The sequence below is a fragment of the Besnoitia besnoiti genome, chromosome II, assembly GCF_002563875.1.
Source record: "Besnoitia besnoiti strain Bb-Ger1 chromosome II, whole genome shotgun sequence".
Classification (NCBI taxonomy): Eukaryota; Apicomplexa; class Conoidasida; order Eucoccidiorida; family Sarcocystidae; genus Besnoitia; species Besnoitia besnoiti.
Genome location: NC_042357.1, coordinates 3,696,152 through 3,708,939, shown reverse-complemented (window position 1 = coordinate 3,708,939; position 12,788 = coordinate 3,696,152). Strand labels below are relative to the sequence as shown.

Genomic DNA, 12,788 nt, shown 5'->3' with positions numbered 1-12,788 from the left:
GAAGTCGCTCGCGTAGCGACATGCAAGAAAATGTGTGGCCGTAGCTCACGGTTGCAGGAACGCGGGGTCCTACTGCAGAGAGCATCGCCTACCGTGACTGAACGGACCAGTTCAACAGGGGTGTACTGACACCAGATATCTGCTTTAGTTCGGCTACGTAGCATTTGCAGCGGCATATAATGCAGATGGCAAATGGTTGTGCGTCATAACGAACGTTCCACGTAGTCTATTTCTGACCATACATGTGACCAGCACTTTCAGCAGATAACGCCACACCAAGTGCAGTGTAGGCACAAGAGGTCAATGATGCGCACCGTTGAATGGCATTGTTTAAGTCTGGGTTATCTATCCTATAGCAGGCTTCGCGATGTGCGTTTTTCATAATATCAAAGTGATGCTGTGGCTAATGATTGGTGCGTTAGTGGTGATGCCGTTTGTCGTGCAGGGGGGGCACGCAGCGGGCCACTTCTTCAGCAAGGATGCAAATCTTGACTCTGCCGCTTTCGAACACCACAGTCTTCAGCGCCTCTCGCCCGTGCCCCATTTCATGAGCCCTCAGCGACCTGGGAATGAAAACTTCCCCTCCAGTACGGTGGCTGCCCCCGTTGCGCAGAACGTAGGGCTGCAGTATCCGCCGTGGTAAGGTGTGTGGACTCAGACAGCTAATCCGAAGAATCAACTGGCATGGCCAGGTCCGGTTTCGACGCAGACGACCTGGAGTATCCAACAGTTAACGTACATGCAATGGTGGGACTTCGCACCCGGGCACTGGAATCTGGCGTTACCCTGTAGGTGCACTACGATTTCGAGCCTAAAGACTGGAACAAGAAAAAAGAAGAGCTGCGCGGTTAGTCGGCCTTCCTTCGGTAGTACCGCCCGCCACAAAGTCATGGCATGCCACCAGACCGAGTGGCTCTCCGTAGGGAAAGAAACAAATTCCTGGCAAACGCGGTAGGATAGTAGTGCTGGGGGCTTGCCAGAGGCGGTTTTCCAGTTGTCCAGCCTCTGCAGGATAAAGATCAGGTATTTTTTGACGGGACAAGCCTCCCAGTTGACAGTGACGTAGCACGGCTTGCGAGTAGGTAGACCTACAAGAGGTGATAGACGGCCAGAATTCCCAGCTGCAGGGTGAGGCAACGTGGTAGACCAGTTTCGATCTGACAAACGCACGACCGTCTATAGAGGTGACTGCGCTGCTTGTGGAGCAAGGGATTGAAGTAAGAAACGATTCACTTGTTTTGTCTCGTACGGGAGGCTAACACGTTTCACGCAGGCGAGGAATAAAGGTTAGTTCATCTGGTTCCACACGTGGTTGCACACGCGCTGTAACTCTACGGGACAACAGCTGCTGGGGTGGGTATCCACAAAATACCAGAAAGTCTGAAAACGGGAACTGGTACGTTGACATGATATTGCCCCTTCTTCCGTCCACAATCTGCTGGGCTTCAGCACTCGGGACTAACGCTGTGGCAAACCCCCAAGCTCGTTTGAGCAGCGTGTTCCCGCATCAAGTAGAGAAAACTTTCTCAGGCGCGCACATTCGGCGTTACTCAGCGGCACCGGATATTTTCGAGTGAGAGTTTCCCAACTACGCGCCGCGAATGAGCACGTCACTTATCCGTGTGCAGACATTTGGCGGACGAATTTGTAGGTGGCGACCCATAACTCTTGCGCCCTAATGAGGGGTTACGCTTTTGGCAGGCTGTTCTTTAAGCTGGATGCGACGCACCGAGGTGCCACCTCCGAGACGCCGCGGCCGACAAACACTCACTACATGGCTTCGTCATATTGCTTGACGGAGGCAGACATTTCCACGGGGGCGGAATACGCTCATTTCGGGGGGGGGGGGGGGGGGGGGGGGGGGGGGCTGCTGGCAATCTTAGACTGTTCAAATCATTTGCTCACTGGCCGCTGAGGCACATACCCTGTCAAAAAACTACGCTCCATATCATGAAAAATCATGTGGCAATACAATCACGAGTTAACTTTCGAACTTGCTCAGATACAGTAATGCCGCAGTATGTGATACTGTACCTTTTTTCTCAAAGCTGTAGAAACGCAGGTCGTCCTACGTGGCTGAAATAATCATCATTAAATAATTACCTTCACCTTTCCGTTGCTTCTTCGACATGATGTTACTTTGCTGGCTGCCTGCAATGATTTGCGAGCAAGCTTTACACTTCAAACTAGACAAAAAAGATCGAGCGGCATTTTCATGACTGAACATACTTACTAGTCTTTCTAGGGACGTACAGACTGGCAATACGAACCCGAATCAACGTACACGAGAGAAAAACGAAGTTATGTCCGCACACTGCAGACTTCTTGATCCCCCCTTTTTCTTCTTATTCCCTGCAGGCTGCGCTCCGTTCCAGTTCCGAGGCTTTGCCAATGTTGGTCTCTCCTTGCCACATGCACTGTCACGCTTCAAATCGGTGCATTCTTGTTGACCTACAAAAACGCAGAAGAGCAATCGTACAGCACAGACTACAAACGCATACCAGAGACATCCTGAGACGGAAAAAGCAACGTAGCAAGGGCGAAGTGACATGACTGGTGGGTACAACGCGGGCCCCTTTCTTGGCTGATAGTCACCCACCGGAGCGTGCGCCTGCGACCACCTCGTCCGACTCCGCATTCCGAGAGTTGATGGCAGTGTTATGCAAGTCCGCTCGACCTTCATCATCGCTACTGCCATCTGTATCTAAAGCGTAGAGGATGCCTGCAGTGAACGCAGAAGACTCCACAGCCCAGCCCCGGACTTCTTAAGTGAAAGCTTCTTTCGGACAACGTTGCGGTTGCCCCCACCCCATCAAACCGGACAGACACACTCTGACATAACACCGTCCGCAGTCTGTTACTATCCGTTGTGGCTTGCGCGCAACCGCTCGGTTCGGAGGCGGCTGACCCGAACAGTAATGTTGCCTCGCAGCAAAAAGCTGACGAATGAGGCCACGGCAAATGCCTCGCTCGGAAACCAGTTCGACAGCAGCACTTTCTGGTCGTACGCGTAAACGCGGCACTCCGGTCAGCTCACCTTGCAGAACTTTGGTGTCCGCCCCTCCGCGACGAATCATTGTCACTGAAGTGGCAGTAACATGAAGCAACCGTACAGGAATATCTTGACTGCTCTTTAGATGCGTAATAAACGCTCCTAGGTGTGTCAAGGGCACTAACACAAAGAAGAACTATCCAGACGTGACGCCAGCAATCTGCCTACCAGCCAAAATCGTTGCGAAGAGAGCAACCTGGAGCTAATCGGTTATATGAATACGCTACTGGCTACGCAGCGGCGGGCCTCCACGCAATTCGACAAAAGAGGGCTCATTCACGGACCAATACAATGCTAGAAACGGGAACCACGGATCGAAACTTACAGACATCCTCCTTCATCAGAGTACCCCGCCCTCTGCGGCACCCGTCTGCTAAAATTGCGAAACGGCGGAGAGCCAACACCTGATCACACAAATCACAGGCGGAAAGGCACCACACATGCAAGTCCCAACGACGAATAATAATGGTCCCTGTCAGACAAGGCTCAAAGAACAGCGTCTGGCGGACTCCTCTCTCTCCCTCATTATTTTATCATTCCTCTCGCTAGAGCTTGATGCAGAAGTAAATCAGCCTGTAGCGCAATTCTGACGCTCACCAGCACTCTGCGCTGTCCTACAAATGGCGCCTATGCCTACATGCCGGAGAGCACACGACGAAAATACGTAATTCGTAGATTTGACGCATGTGGCGTCAAATCTACGATCGCTGGTAGAGAAATGGCGTGGTGCTTCACGCGCTGCCACGAAGCCAGTGTCTCATTTGCGGCAGGCATACAAGAGGGCACTTACCGTGGCAAGATTCATTGTTTGGGCCGCAACAGCAGTGACCTGCTCACACACAGCCAATTAGTCTTGCACTAGCAACAACTTAATTTTATGCTTCACAATAAACAACGCAAGCATGTTGCAGGATACGAACTGAGGGGGAGGGCCATGACCCTACGCAGCTGCGCATGTACCTAACAGTCTCTCTTGCTGCATGCATGCCCAGAATTCTAGAAGGGCACACATCCGCCCAGAGAAAACAAACAGAGACGCTGCCAACAGATGTGAGCCATGTATACTAAACCCGGCTCCACTGGGACGTGGCTGGTGCCGCCATTTGCCTATTCAACGGGTAGCGCGCACCAACCCACGCACACAAAGATTGGTGCCCGCGGGCAAATGAAAATTGCAAAGAAGGTCGAGGAGCAACTTTGCTCGCCCGCATTGCCACAAGCCCGCCGATCTCCTGGGGAACGGTCAATATGCAACTGCCAGAAAAAGAAAACTAATCCGCAGATGTTCTCACTCGCGGGAGCGTCGGGTCCAGTTTGCAGATCTTGTTGATGCGGGCCTGCGGGAATAATTCTTCTGCATCAGGGAGCCTTCTCCTACATGACACAGTTGACATCAACCACAGTCGACTCGTTGCGAATCGAGCCTGGTGCGCCTCAAAGCACAAAAAGTGGAAACGTGTACTGAGCAGCGCACGTCCGGCACTATTCCGACCCGCCGCGAGTAACAAACAACAGAGCCTCTCCAAGACATACAACAGACCATGGCATGACCAGAGTGCCACCCACAGTCTTTGTCGCGCCGGGAGGTGTTTGCCTACACAACGCCGCCTCAAGAGGCGGAAGTTTGTCAGATAGAGATCGCAGGCCTTTTCTAGATCAACATTCCACCGCGGCAGGGGCGATCTTAAAAGACTCCGAAGGTGTGGCCTTGCTGGACCGACACGGCTTTCTTACTTGGATTCGCCTACGGAAGCTTTCATCTTTGTCTCTCCTCCCTTCTCCTTTCCATGTTGAGCGGCCTGCAGAGCGCAAATTGACATGCACATTGAAGCGCTTTCTTCATCTGGACACATTCGCGGTAATTCTCCCGCGTATATGGGGACGAGAGGTGCCGGCAGTTGCACCTTCGTGTTCTGAGGGCTCTCCTCTCTCGAGCAAGAACTCGTGTTGACTAGCGATATGCTCTTGAGGGGACTAACTCTGTCTGCCACGCACCAAGCCATCGCAGCTCTTGCACTAAACCCTAAACGGCCGACCCACGCACATACCTGTTTGAGATGCTCCTCCTTCCGAAGTCTCGCCTCCTCATTGTATGCCTACAGAAAAAAAAAAATACTTTGTACCTCACGTAGGTTATCCATATCACACGCGCGGACTGGAGCGGGAGGTTCGGAGGGACGGAAGACAAAACGAAAATCAACAAAGAAAATGCGGGCATGTGAAAAATACCGTCAGGCCGCACCACCAGGACTCCACAATTTATGGCGACACACGCTACACTGTGCCCAGGCAACTGGCTCAGGCCTGCATGAGGTTTTTGATAAGGAGACGTGATACTAAATCCGTAAAACTCACCATCGACGCTTCTTTAAATTTCTCTTTTACAAAAAAGATTTCTCCAAATAAACACTTACAAATAATTAATTTTTATATTATTATAAATTGTATAGTGTAATTAAAGATTTACTTGCTGCATAGAACGCTCTAGACCTGACAGAAACACCTCCTTGTACCGCAGTGCCCAATGGCTCCCGTGCTGGGGTACGTCTGCGTTAGCGTGTAGACTACACATCGACTCGCGTACTCATCCATATTCTCTTCGACAGAAGGCTTACCAACCCTGCCTCGTTTTGTTAGATACTAAGGATACCCAGCTGGAGCGCGGAATACGAGATCAACCATGGTAATGATATGCCGCGTGCACACGAGGCAGCAAGCTTCAGTGCGACGACGGATAACAAAAACCGATATTACGCGCTTTACTGTCCCAGTTAAACACGCTAACGGATGATTTAAAGCTGCCCGCGACACAAGCCTCTCGACCTTCATCACGCCTCGAGACGTGCTTCGATGCTCAGACAGTGCGAGTCCGTGCCTTTCACCGTCCTCACCTGACGCTCTTCTGCCGATAGATTTTTCCACCTCTCGCTGACAGCTTTCTGGACCTCTGCAAGAGGAACCTAAGAAAAAAAATGCAGGGAACCTGCCTTTGAGAAGCGCTGACACATGCCAGCACGACATAATACAATCCGCCTACAGAATCCATCTGCATGTTTGCAGTGTACTCGCGTAACTGAACTACCGCAATTTGGGCAGCAGATCAACCCACTTTGACGAATCACGAAGAGCGCCCCCCAGCGTGGGGTCGTGCTTCTCTTTTTCTTGTAATCAAACGAAAGAGAGAAGGCAGACGTCGTGCAAACAGTGAATTAGAGGAAGCCACATGCCAGCGGCTACTCTCGCCTGGTCACCCGGTCATTGAATCGATATCAACGCTCACTCCCAGGCTTGTGCGCGTGACCGGCATCACGCACGCCTCCGGAAGTATATTCTATGACCAGAGACAGAGACGTACGGCGCTGCTGGATCAACGGGGTATGTGTCTTACCCGCTCTCGTCCAGTTTGCTCGGCAATCTGCTGGCGGATGGTGGCCTGTTCCTTTGACAAGAAAATGAAGTAGGCAGATAGCGGAGCACGAGGCTTTCCCGCAGCGGATCTGAGACGCAGCGCAAAGGTTTTTCAGAAAGAACTCAATGCTGGCGCGGAGCTGCGGGGCGTGTCACCGCCATCGTCGATTCACCCCTTCCCGCAGCCTGTCGGCTCTTAAGCGCTGAAGCTGAATATAACTGAAGAAAGGTACCGTTATCATCCATCCAAGCAACAGTACTCGGACAGCTACACACCCGTCTAGCAGCCGCTTTCTCTTTGCCTCAGGCTCTTAGCAGGTGTGTCCCTCCTCGAGGAGTTCATGAAGGCTTTTTAGGAAAACGTAACTCGGAAGTGAATGGAAGAACGCCACTGGCGCACGGCCCTTGCAAGCCGTTCGAGGCGTTAAGGTATCAGTATCAGAAGGGGAACGGAGGAAAGACTCACGTGTCTTCGGGATCTGTCGCCATGTTGACTATGCCATAGACGTCGGTCGCTCTTGCACTGGACACCGCAGAAGCGACGTGATCATGGGGGGCGCGAGGGGGCAAGGGCATGCGTGGCCTAGAAGAAATAGACCAGGTGAAGGTACTTCAGGAGTCTTCTGGGCTTGGCAGACACTGTCGCCTAAGCAACGGGCGGGTCCAAAGACGCCCTTTGCTCTCTACGTGCTCGCCGATACGGAAAACAGTTCAAGCGAGGATACTGAATAACGCATCTTCGACTCCGTTCGTGGCAGGCAGTACAGAGAGACAGTGCTAATCTCCTCGGGGCACCGTCACGCTTCTCTTTGGGCACATTGAAGAGCAGGAGGGTCTCTACCCACGGAGACACACTACCGAAGTTAGGGACGGGCCGCCACACGTACACAGAATGGCCGCACACGCGTCCGGCTGTCTCCAAGCAAACATACTGATTACCTATCGAAAGGTTTCCGAACTGGAGCACACGATATCGGCCGTTCGCGCAGTGTGTTGTGCTTCACAGTCGAATAAAGAGCACAAGCGTGATCGAAAGGTTGCAGCTGTATGCCAGAGCGACAAAACAAAAAAAGGGCAGCATCTACAGCGGATGCGGTGGAAACAGAGGCTTGAAACATGGGTGAAGGAAGTCTAGTGCAGTTTTTATCACTTGGAAACTGCGGTTTGGACCATCATTCCGCGCAGAACCGAAGGGGGCGCTTTCGCAAAGGCGCAGCGCCTCTTTTCGCTACAGCGAATGCCAAGCTAGTGATATGCTGTCTACCGTTCTGGGAGCGGGACCGCAATATTGCCCTGCGGACACTATGGGGACGCTGGTCTCATGTGAGCCTGTTCCGGCAGAAGTTTGAAGGGCGATATGCATTGCTTCAGCACCGCAGTCCCGCCATATATGGGATGCTCTCTGAAGGCCTTTCGTCGCTGACCAAGCTGACCAGCTCTTTTCGCCAATAGCAGCAGTGGCTTGTTGCAGCTTCTGTTTCGTCGAGACCTCAGCAGCCCGGAGGGGATCTCGCGCCAACGTCGCGTTCCTCGTCCATGCTCTACTCAGCGCTCTGTTCTAATCAGAGAACTGCTCCCGCTTACGAGTAGTGCTCGGTGCCAGGATGCATGCTCGATCGCTGCCTTGTTCGGGTGTGACGTGAAGCGCAACAAGGCTGGCTGCAGCGGCAGGCCGAGTGCGAGCCGCAGAGAGCCGGACCCCGCATGCCCCAGTGCCACGTTCGCCTCTCGAGGCCGCGCCGCCCGAGCGTCAAGTCGATGGTGCGAAGATGCGCGGGGGGAACCCAGCCGTGTCGGGACCTCAGCACTTTATGCATTATGTCACCTCCCGTGTTTCACCGTTCTGATTTCCCCCCTTGGTACCCTTTCTCAGGTTAACTCCCCTCAAGAAGCAGACTTTCCTGTGGGGCCTTTCTCTGGTCGACACGACGCACCAATCATTCTCCCTACGGGCTGCGCCCGCTTTCCTTGTGGCACCTCTCCGCGCGCGCACGCGAAGGAGCAAGGCAGCTAGCCTCCAGGTGAGAGACGCCAGAAAGCGACGCCTTCCTAATCGCTGACGCTGTTCTGCCTCGTGCCGAAGGGAGGTGAGGGGTAGTGGGGATTCGTAGAAGGGAATGAAAAATACAGTACGCCAGGCACAACGGGGATTCTCCGTAAGTAGAACAGCTCACCTGCTCGAAGCGACTGTCTGCGCCCCAGCTGTCCAGTCTCGTCGCCGCTGTGGCTCTCCGAGTCTCCGCTGGAGCTCGCTCTGCGGGTCCGTGGAGCATGACAACTAGTGCTGTTCCCTATTTGAGTCGCGAGGCATCCCCTCGCACAGTTCTGCATCGCCCACGCCTCGAGGATTGCGCTCGATGTCGAGATGGGAGAACGGCTATGTTGCCAAACCAGACTGAATGCACCACCCGCGATCGCAGGTAACATCGCTCGCCCTCCGTTCGTAGGTGTGAGCGAAATTGTGCGTAACAGAGTGAGCACTCTAACTCTGTGGGTTTACGTGCCTGGCATTCTCTATACTTTGTTTGCCTCAATCCAACTCTAGGAGACCACCCTCCACTCGCATCCATATTTTTCTTCGTCTTTTTGCTATGTGGTAACAGGCACTTGCTTCACGGCCACAAGATGCCCATGCAGGACTGCAAAACGCCCCGAGGGGCTACGGCTACCTCTGCAAGGCATGCTACTGCGCCCTTCAGGCTCAGGATAAACGAAGTCACTTCTCCTTTTTCAGGGGGTTTGCCGCCCATGATGTCGCCATCTGCGGAGAGCCTTCCGAGCTCCTGCAATGCCTCGCCCCGCGTGATGGCGGCAACCCCGCGACCGGGACAACTGCTTCTTCCACAGCAGAACACCAAAATGCCAGGTGTATCTCCGAGGAAGATGTACATCGATTTGTACGCTCCTCCCTCTGCTCGGAGTACAGCACCTCCATTGAGCGCTGCAGGATCGTCGTCTTTTGACAGCGCGCCGGCGTCGGCGAGGTCGCTTGGATGGTTCACAGGTCCTCCTGCGGGCTCTGCTCCCGCAACTGCACGATATGTCCTGCCTGCAACGCAAGAAAAAGCGCTCGGCGCATCTTCGTCTGGGGCGTTCCGGACAGGCCTCGGCTGTCCCGCCGCGCTGAGGCCCCTGGCAGCAGCTACTCCACGACGAGTGGTCCAAGAAGAACCGTATTTCAAAGTTCATTCGCCTCCATATGAGAAACTGCAGGGAAAGGTGCAGTCCTACATCGACGGACAGGGAAGTAAGTCATTATGCATAGACTGAGTTGGGCAATTGCACGAAAAAGCATGAAATCAGCAGATGGTACTCGTCGTACATCACTTGTTCACTCGTCATCCGGGGTGTGAGGCAAAGTTCGCGTGGAACTCTCGGCTGGCCATGTCCAAAGCAAAGTCCGAAACGCGCACTACGCGATAGCATCACGGTCACGAATACGGATGAACACATGTAGCATCTGCCGTTGGTTTGTGAGCAGAACTGCACGCCCCGCCGGAGGACCACCACAAGCTGTTCAGGAATCACATTCTCTGCATGCGAAGAAAAGACCTTCTCGGGCTCTCTGGCACTCCCCATCCCGAGCAGGTACGAGACCATCTTAGTTCAGGACAACTGGTGTTGCCATAATATGACGTCCACTACAGGCGTTGTGGAAATCGGCGCAGGTGCAAAGAGTCTCCAGTGCTGTCGCGACTAAGATTTGTATCAGCTCGTCCCAATTTGTGCGACCAGCCAGACCTACACATACACGTGTACGTATGCTGCTTTTATACGGTAGATCCGAGACACGAACGGATGCTGATGCACGCAGACACACAACATATCAATCTGTGCTCCTTTTATATGTGAATGTATACATGAGTTAATCACACTTTCGCACAAATCACGTGTAAGTTTACCGTATTGTGTGAGCAAGTGGTGGTGCAGGGGCTCGAGGGCGTGCAACGTGACTTCCATGTTGGTATGATGCAACTACGTGTTTTAATTTTTTGTTTCCCGACTGCGCAGTATCCGAAGCGAGCTGCAGCAAAGGGTTCCTACCTGGAGGACTTCCGGGTACCTGCCCCGCTTGATGGACACCATTTCGACCATGACCCTTTGCTGAGGAACAGACTGACCCCGACAGATGCGCTTCCCTACATTAGAGAGCAGGGCAACGTCGGTCACCCTCTCAACTTCTTCCACAATGACCTCATGCTCGACAATGTAATGTGTAAGTCTAAAACCCAACCGGACCGTCTTGCCTTAATGGAGCCTTGGTATCTTGTAAGAACAGGCGTGCTGAGGTATCAGAAGACACGACGACTTACCAAATCGCTCCAGCGGGTTGAAGCTGTTGTGACTCGTCTAACATTTTCTCCTTGACTGCTGCACGTTATGCCACCTTTCAACTGCTTTTGTGGCGATGTGTGCAGTACCCGGGCAGCTGGAGCATTATTGCCCAGGCACGGTTGCGACGTACGTAGACGTCCCGAACTTCGGGCGCATGCAGGGCTTATACGCCAAACAAAAAGATGGTACAGTATACCCGCTGATTACTTTACCAAAAATGACCCCCCACGACATTTTCAAGACTCTGGAGAAGATGCAAGCGCACCGGCGCGCGATGCGTCGGCAGAATCCGTTGTGGACGGTTCTTTGCTGCCAGTGCCGGGAGACAGAAGAGGAGCACTACGAAGATAAGGTCATTTCACAGATGGAGGCCGCATACGGTTTCAAAAATGGCGGAACTATGCTGGGTCAGTAGAGACAGTTGTGCGCCCGCTTTCGAGCAGGTCCCGCCTAGAGACCGAATTGACGCCTCGCCGCTCTACAAATGAGTGTCAGAATGGAAGACAGGAACGAGAGGCTAGGTGAAGATTCCGGAATGAGCATACTTCGGATGCCATTCGAGTGGTTTGTTGTTCTATTCCATGTACTGGTAATCGTGTGGGTTTACATTACCATGGCGCGACTACGTGGTGAATCATAGTCAGGTTAGTCAGGTTCTTTTTTTTAAATATGGGGCTTTAAGCTCTGTAAACGGAGCAACGATTGTGGGGGAGCGAGCATCGATTGCTACTGCATTATTTGTCACGTGGTGATGCTGAATCATAATGTTGTTGACGGGCTTATCAGGCTGAAACGCCTAGTGGTGCCGGATTTCCTCGCGTGGCATCGAAGCTGTAAAGACAGCAGAACCACCCAGTTCGCTGGGACTCAGGCTCAGTTGGCACTACAGATGTGTGTGTGTGTATGTGTGTCGGGACCTTTTTTAAATCTGCGGCCGGCAGAGAGAAAAAACCCCGTATAGCAGTCTTGGCTCACACTAAAACAGATTTGTATACCATGGCATTTCCGTTCGACAAATGCTTTGTCATTGCTATTGGACTTACAGGTGCTCCTTAAAATTCTTATCCGGCCATGCGCTGTCAGTTTCTGCTGAGAGACGACAGAGTGACGCGCGCAAAAAGCCGGCGCGCAGTGAATAGGCCGAGCCAGTAAGCGCGATAGCGAAAGGCAAACAAGGATGTTCATGGCCTCTGACAGCCTTGAAATGTTCCGGTAGCTGACAATTGGAGCACAGCCTGACATGATTCCATTTAGCCGCCTTACAGACTTACACAAGCAAGTCCGTAACAGGGTGCTACACGGCGCTGGGAGCCATTTGTGAACAAGGCGTGACGGCAGAGCGTACACCCGCTGCCAACCCAAAGGCTGACGGGCCATTTTAACGCTCACACAGTAAAACAACACCAGCCCCTCCGATGGGTACGGGCAGCTGCACGGGCGGTCGCTAACCATAATCGTGCTGATCGGCGGTATAGATTCGTGGTGGTCTGCAGTGAGCTGTCCTCCACGAAGAACCGGCCGATGTGCGATAGAAGAAATGGGGCCTGACCACTAACCCATGGAACGCAAGCAGCCGAAGCCATGTCCGCACGTGTTGTAGCTTCTCTTGCCGTGCGATACTCAACATGAAGCCCCTTGTATAGCTCCCGTTCGCTCGGGGAGCTGAATTAACCGGTCCGCGTTGACTAAATGTCCGATAGTCATCAGTGCTCTGGCGTGAGTTTGAGAATGTGGGGTTTGAAGTTGGTCAAAATGGTATACCATGCTTGCCGCCCGGGCCTGTCACTGTTCTTTGCTTGTAAGCGCAAAAAGCGTGGCGGGAAGTTGGTCCTTATTTGATACCAGTGCACGTCACTGGTTTCATGGCGCCCTCTGACACTGGTGTGGCGCTCTGAAGAAGACAAAAATGATTCTGCCGATTCCCCGATGTCTCTTGGGCGTTCGCCATCAGCCTCCACATCTGCGTTGTAGCTGTGACCTTTTTCATTCCTCT

General features: G+C 53.0%; 4 protein-coding genes across 4 annotated transcripts; 3 read left to right on the top strand and 1 right to left on the bottom strand.

The window, feature by feature from the left end:
* Window positions 1-367: 367 nt before the first annotated feature.
* Window positions 368-643, top strand: BESB_038860 (uncharacterized protein; the record flags this gene model as incomplete). Its single annotated transcript, XM_029362472.1, has 1 exon — window positions 368-643. The coding sequence occupies one exon, from the start codon at window positions 368-370 to the stop codon at window positions 641-643; it is 276 nt and encodes a 91-aa protein (XP_029221437.1).
* A 96-nt stretch (window positions 644-739) lies between these two features.
* Window positions 740-1,665, top strand: BESB_038850 (uncharacterized protein; the record flags this gene model as incomplete). The annotated part of the gene is made up of 6 exons (XM_029362471.1): window positions 740-788; window positions 905-951; window positions 1,083-1,128; window positions 1,210-1,245; window positions 1,346-1,396; window positions 1,652-1,665. 6 exons carry the CDS (start codon window positions 740-742, stop codon window positions 1,663-1,665), a joined length of 243 nt encoding a protein of 80 aa, XP_029221436.1.
* A 610-nt stretch (window positions 1,666-2,275) lies between these two features.
* BESB_038840 (HMG (high mobility group) box domain-containing protein) lies at window positions 2,276-7,036 on the bottom strand (the record flags this gene model as incomplete). Its single annotated transcript, XM_029362470.1, has 11 exons — window positions 2,276-2,451; window positions 2,600-2,722; window positions 3,038-3,082; window positions 3,378-3,456; window positions 3,843-3,881; window positions 4,345-4,426; window positions 4,787-4,851; window positions 5,101-5,148; window positions 5,944-6,012; window positions 6,441-6,549; window positions 6,927-7,036. 11 exons carry the CDS (start codon window positions 7,034-7,036, stop codon window positions 2,276-2,278), a joined length of 945 nt encoding a protein of 314 aa, XP_029221435.1.
* A 2,172-nt stretch (window positions 7,037-9,208) lies between these two features.
* On the top strand, window positions 9,209-11,210 carry BESB_038830 (uncharacterized protein; the record flags this gene model as incomplete). Its single annotated transcript, XM_029362469.1, has 4 exons — window positions 9,209-9,707; window positions 9,942-10,048; window positions 10,472-10,676; window positions 10,879-11,210. 4 exons carry the CDS (start codon window positions 9,209-9,211, stop codon window positions 11,208-11,210), a joined length of 1,143 nt encoding a protein of 380 aa, XP_029221434.1.
* Window positions 11,211-12,788: the final 1,578 nt, after the last annotated feature.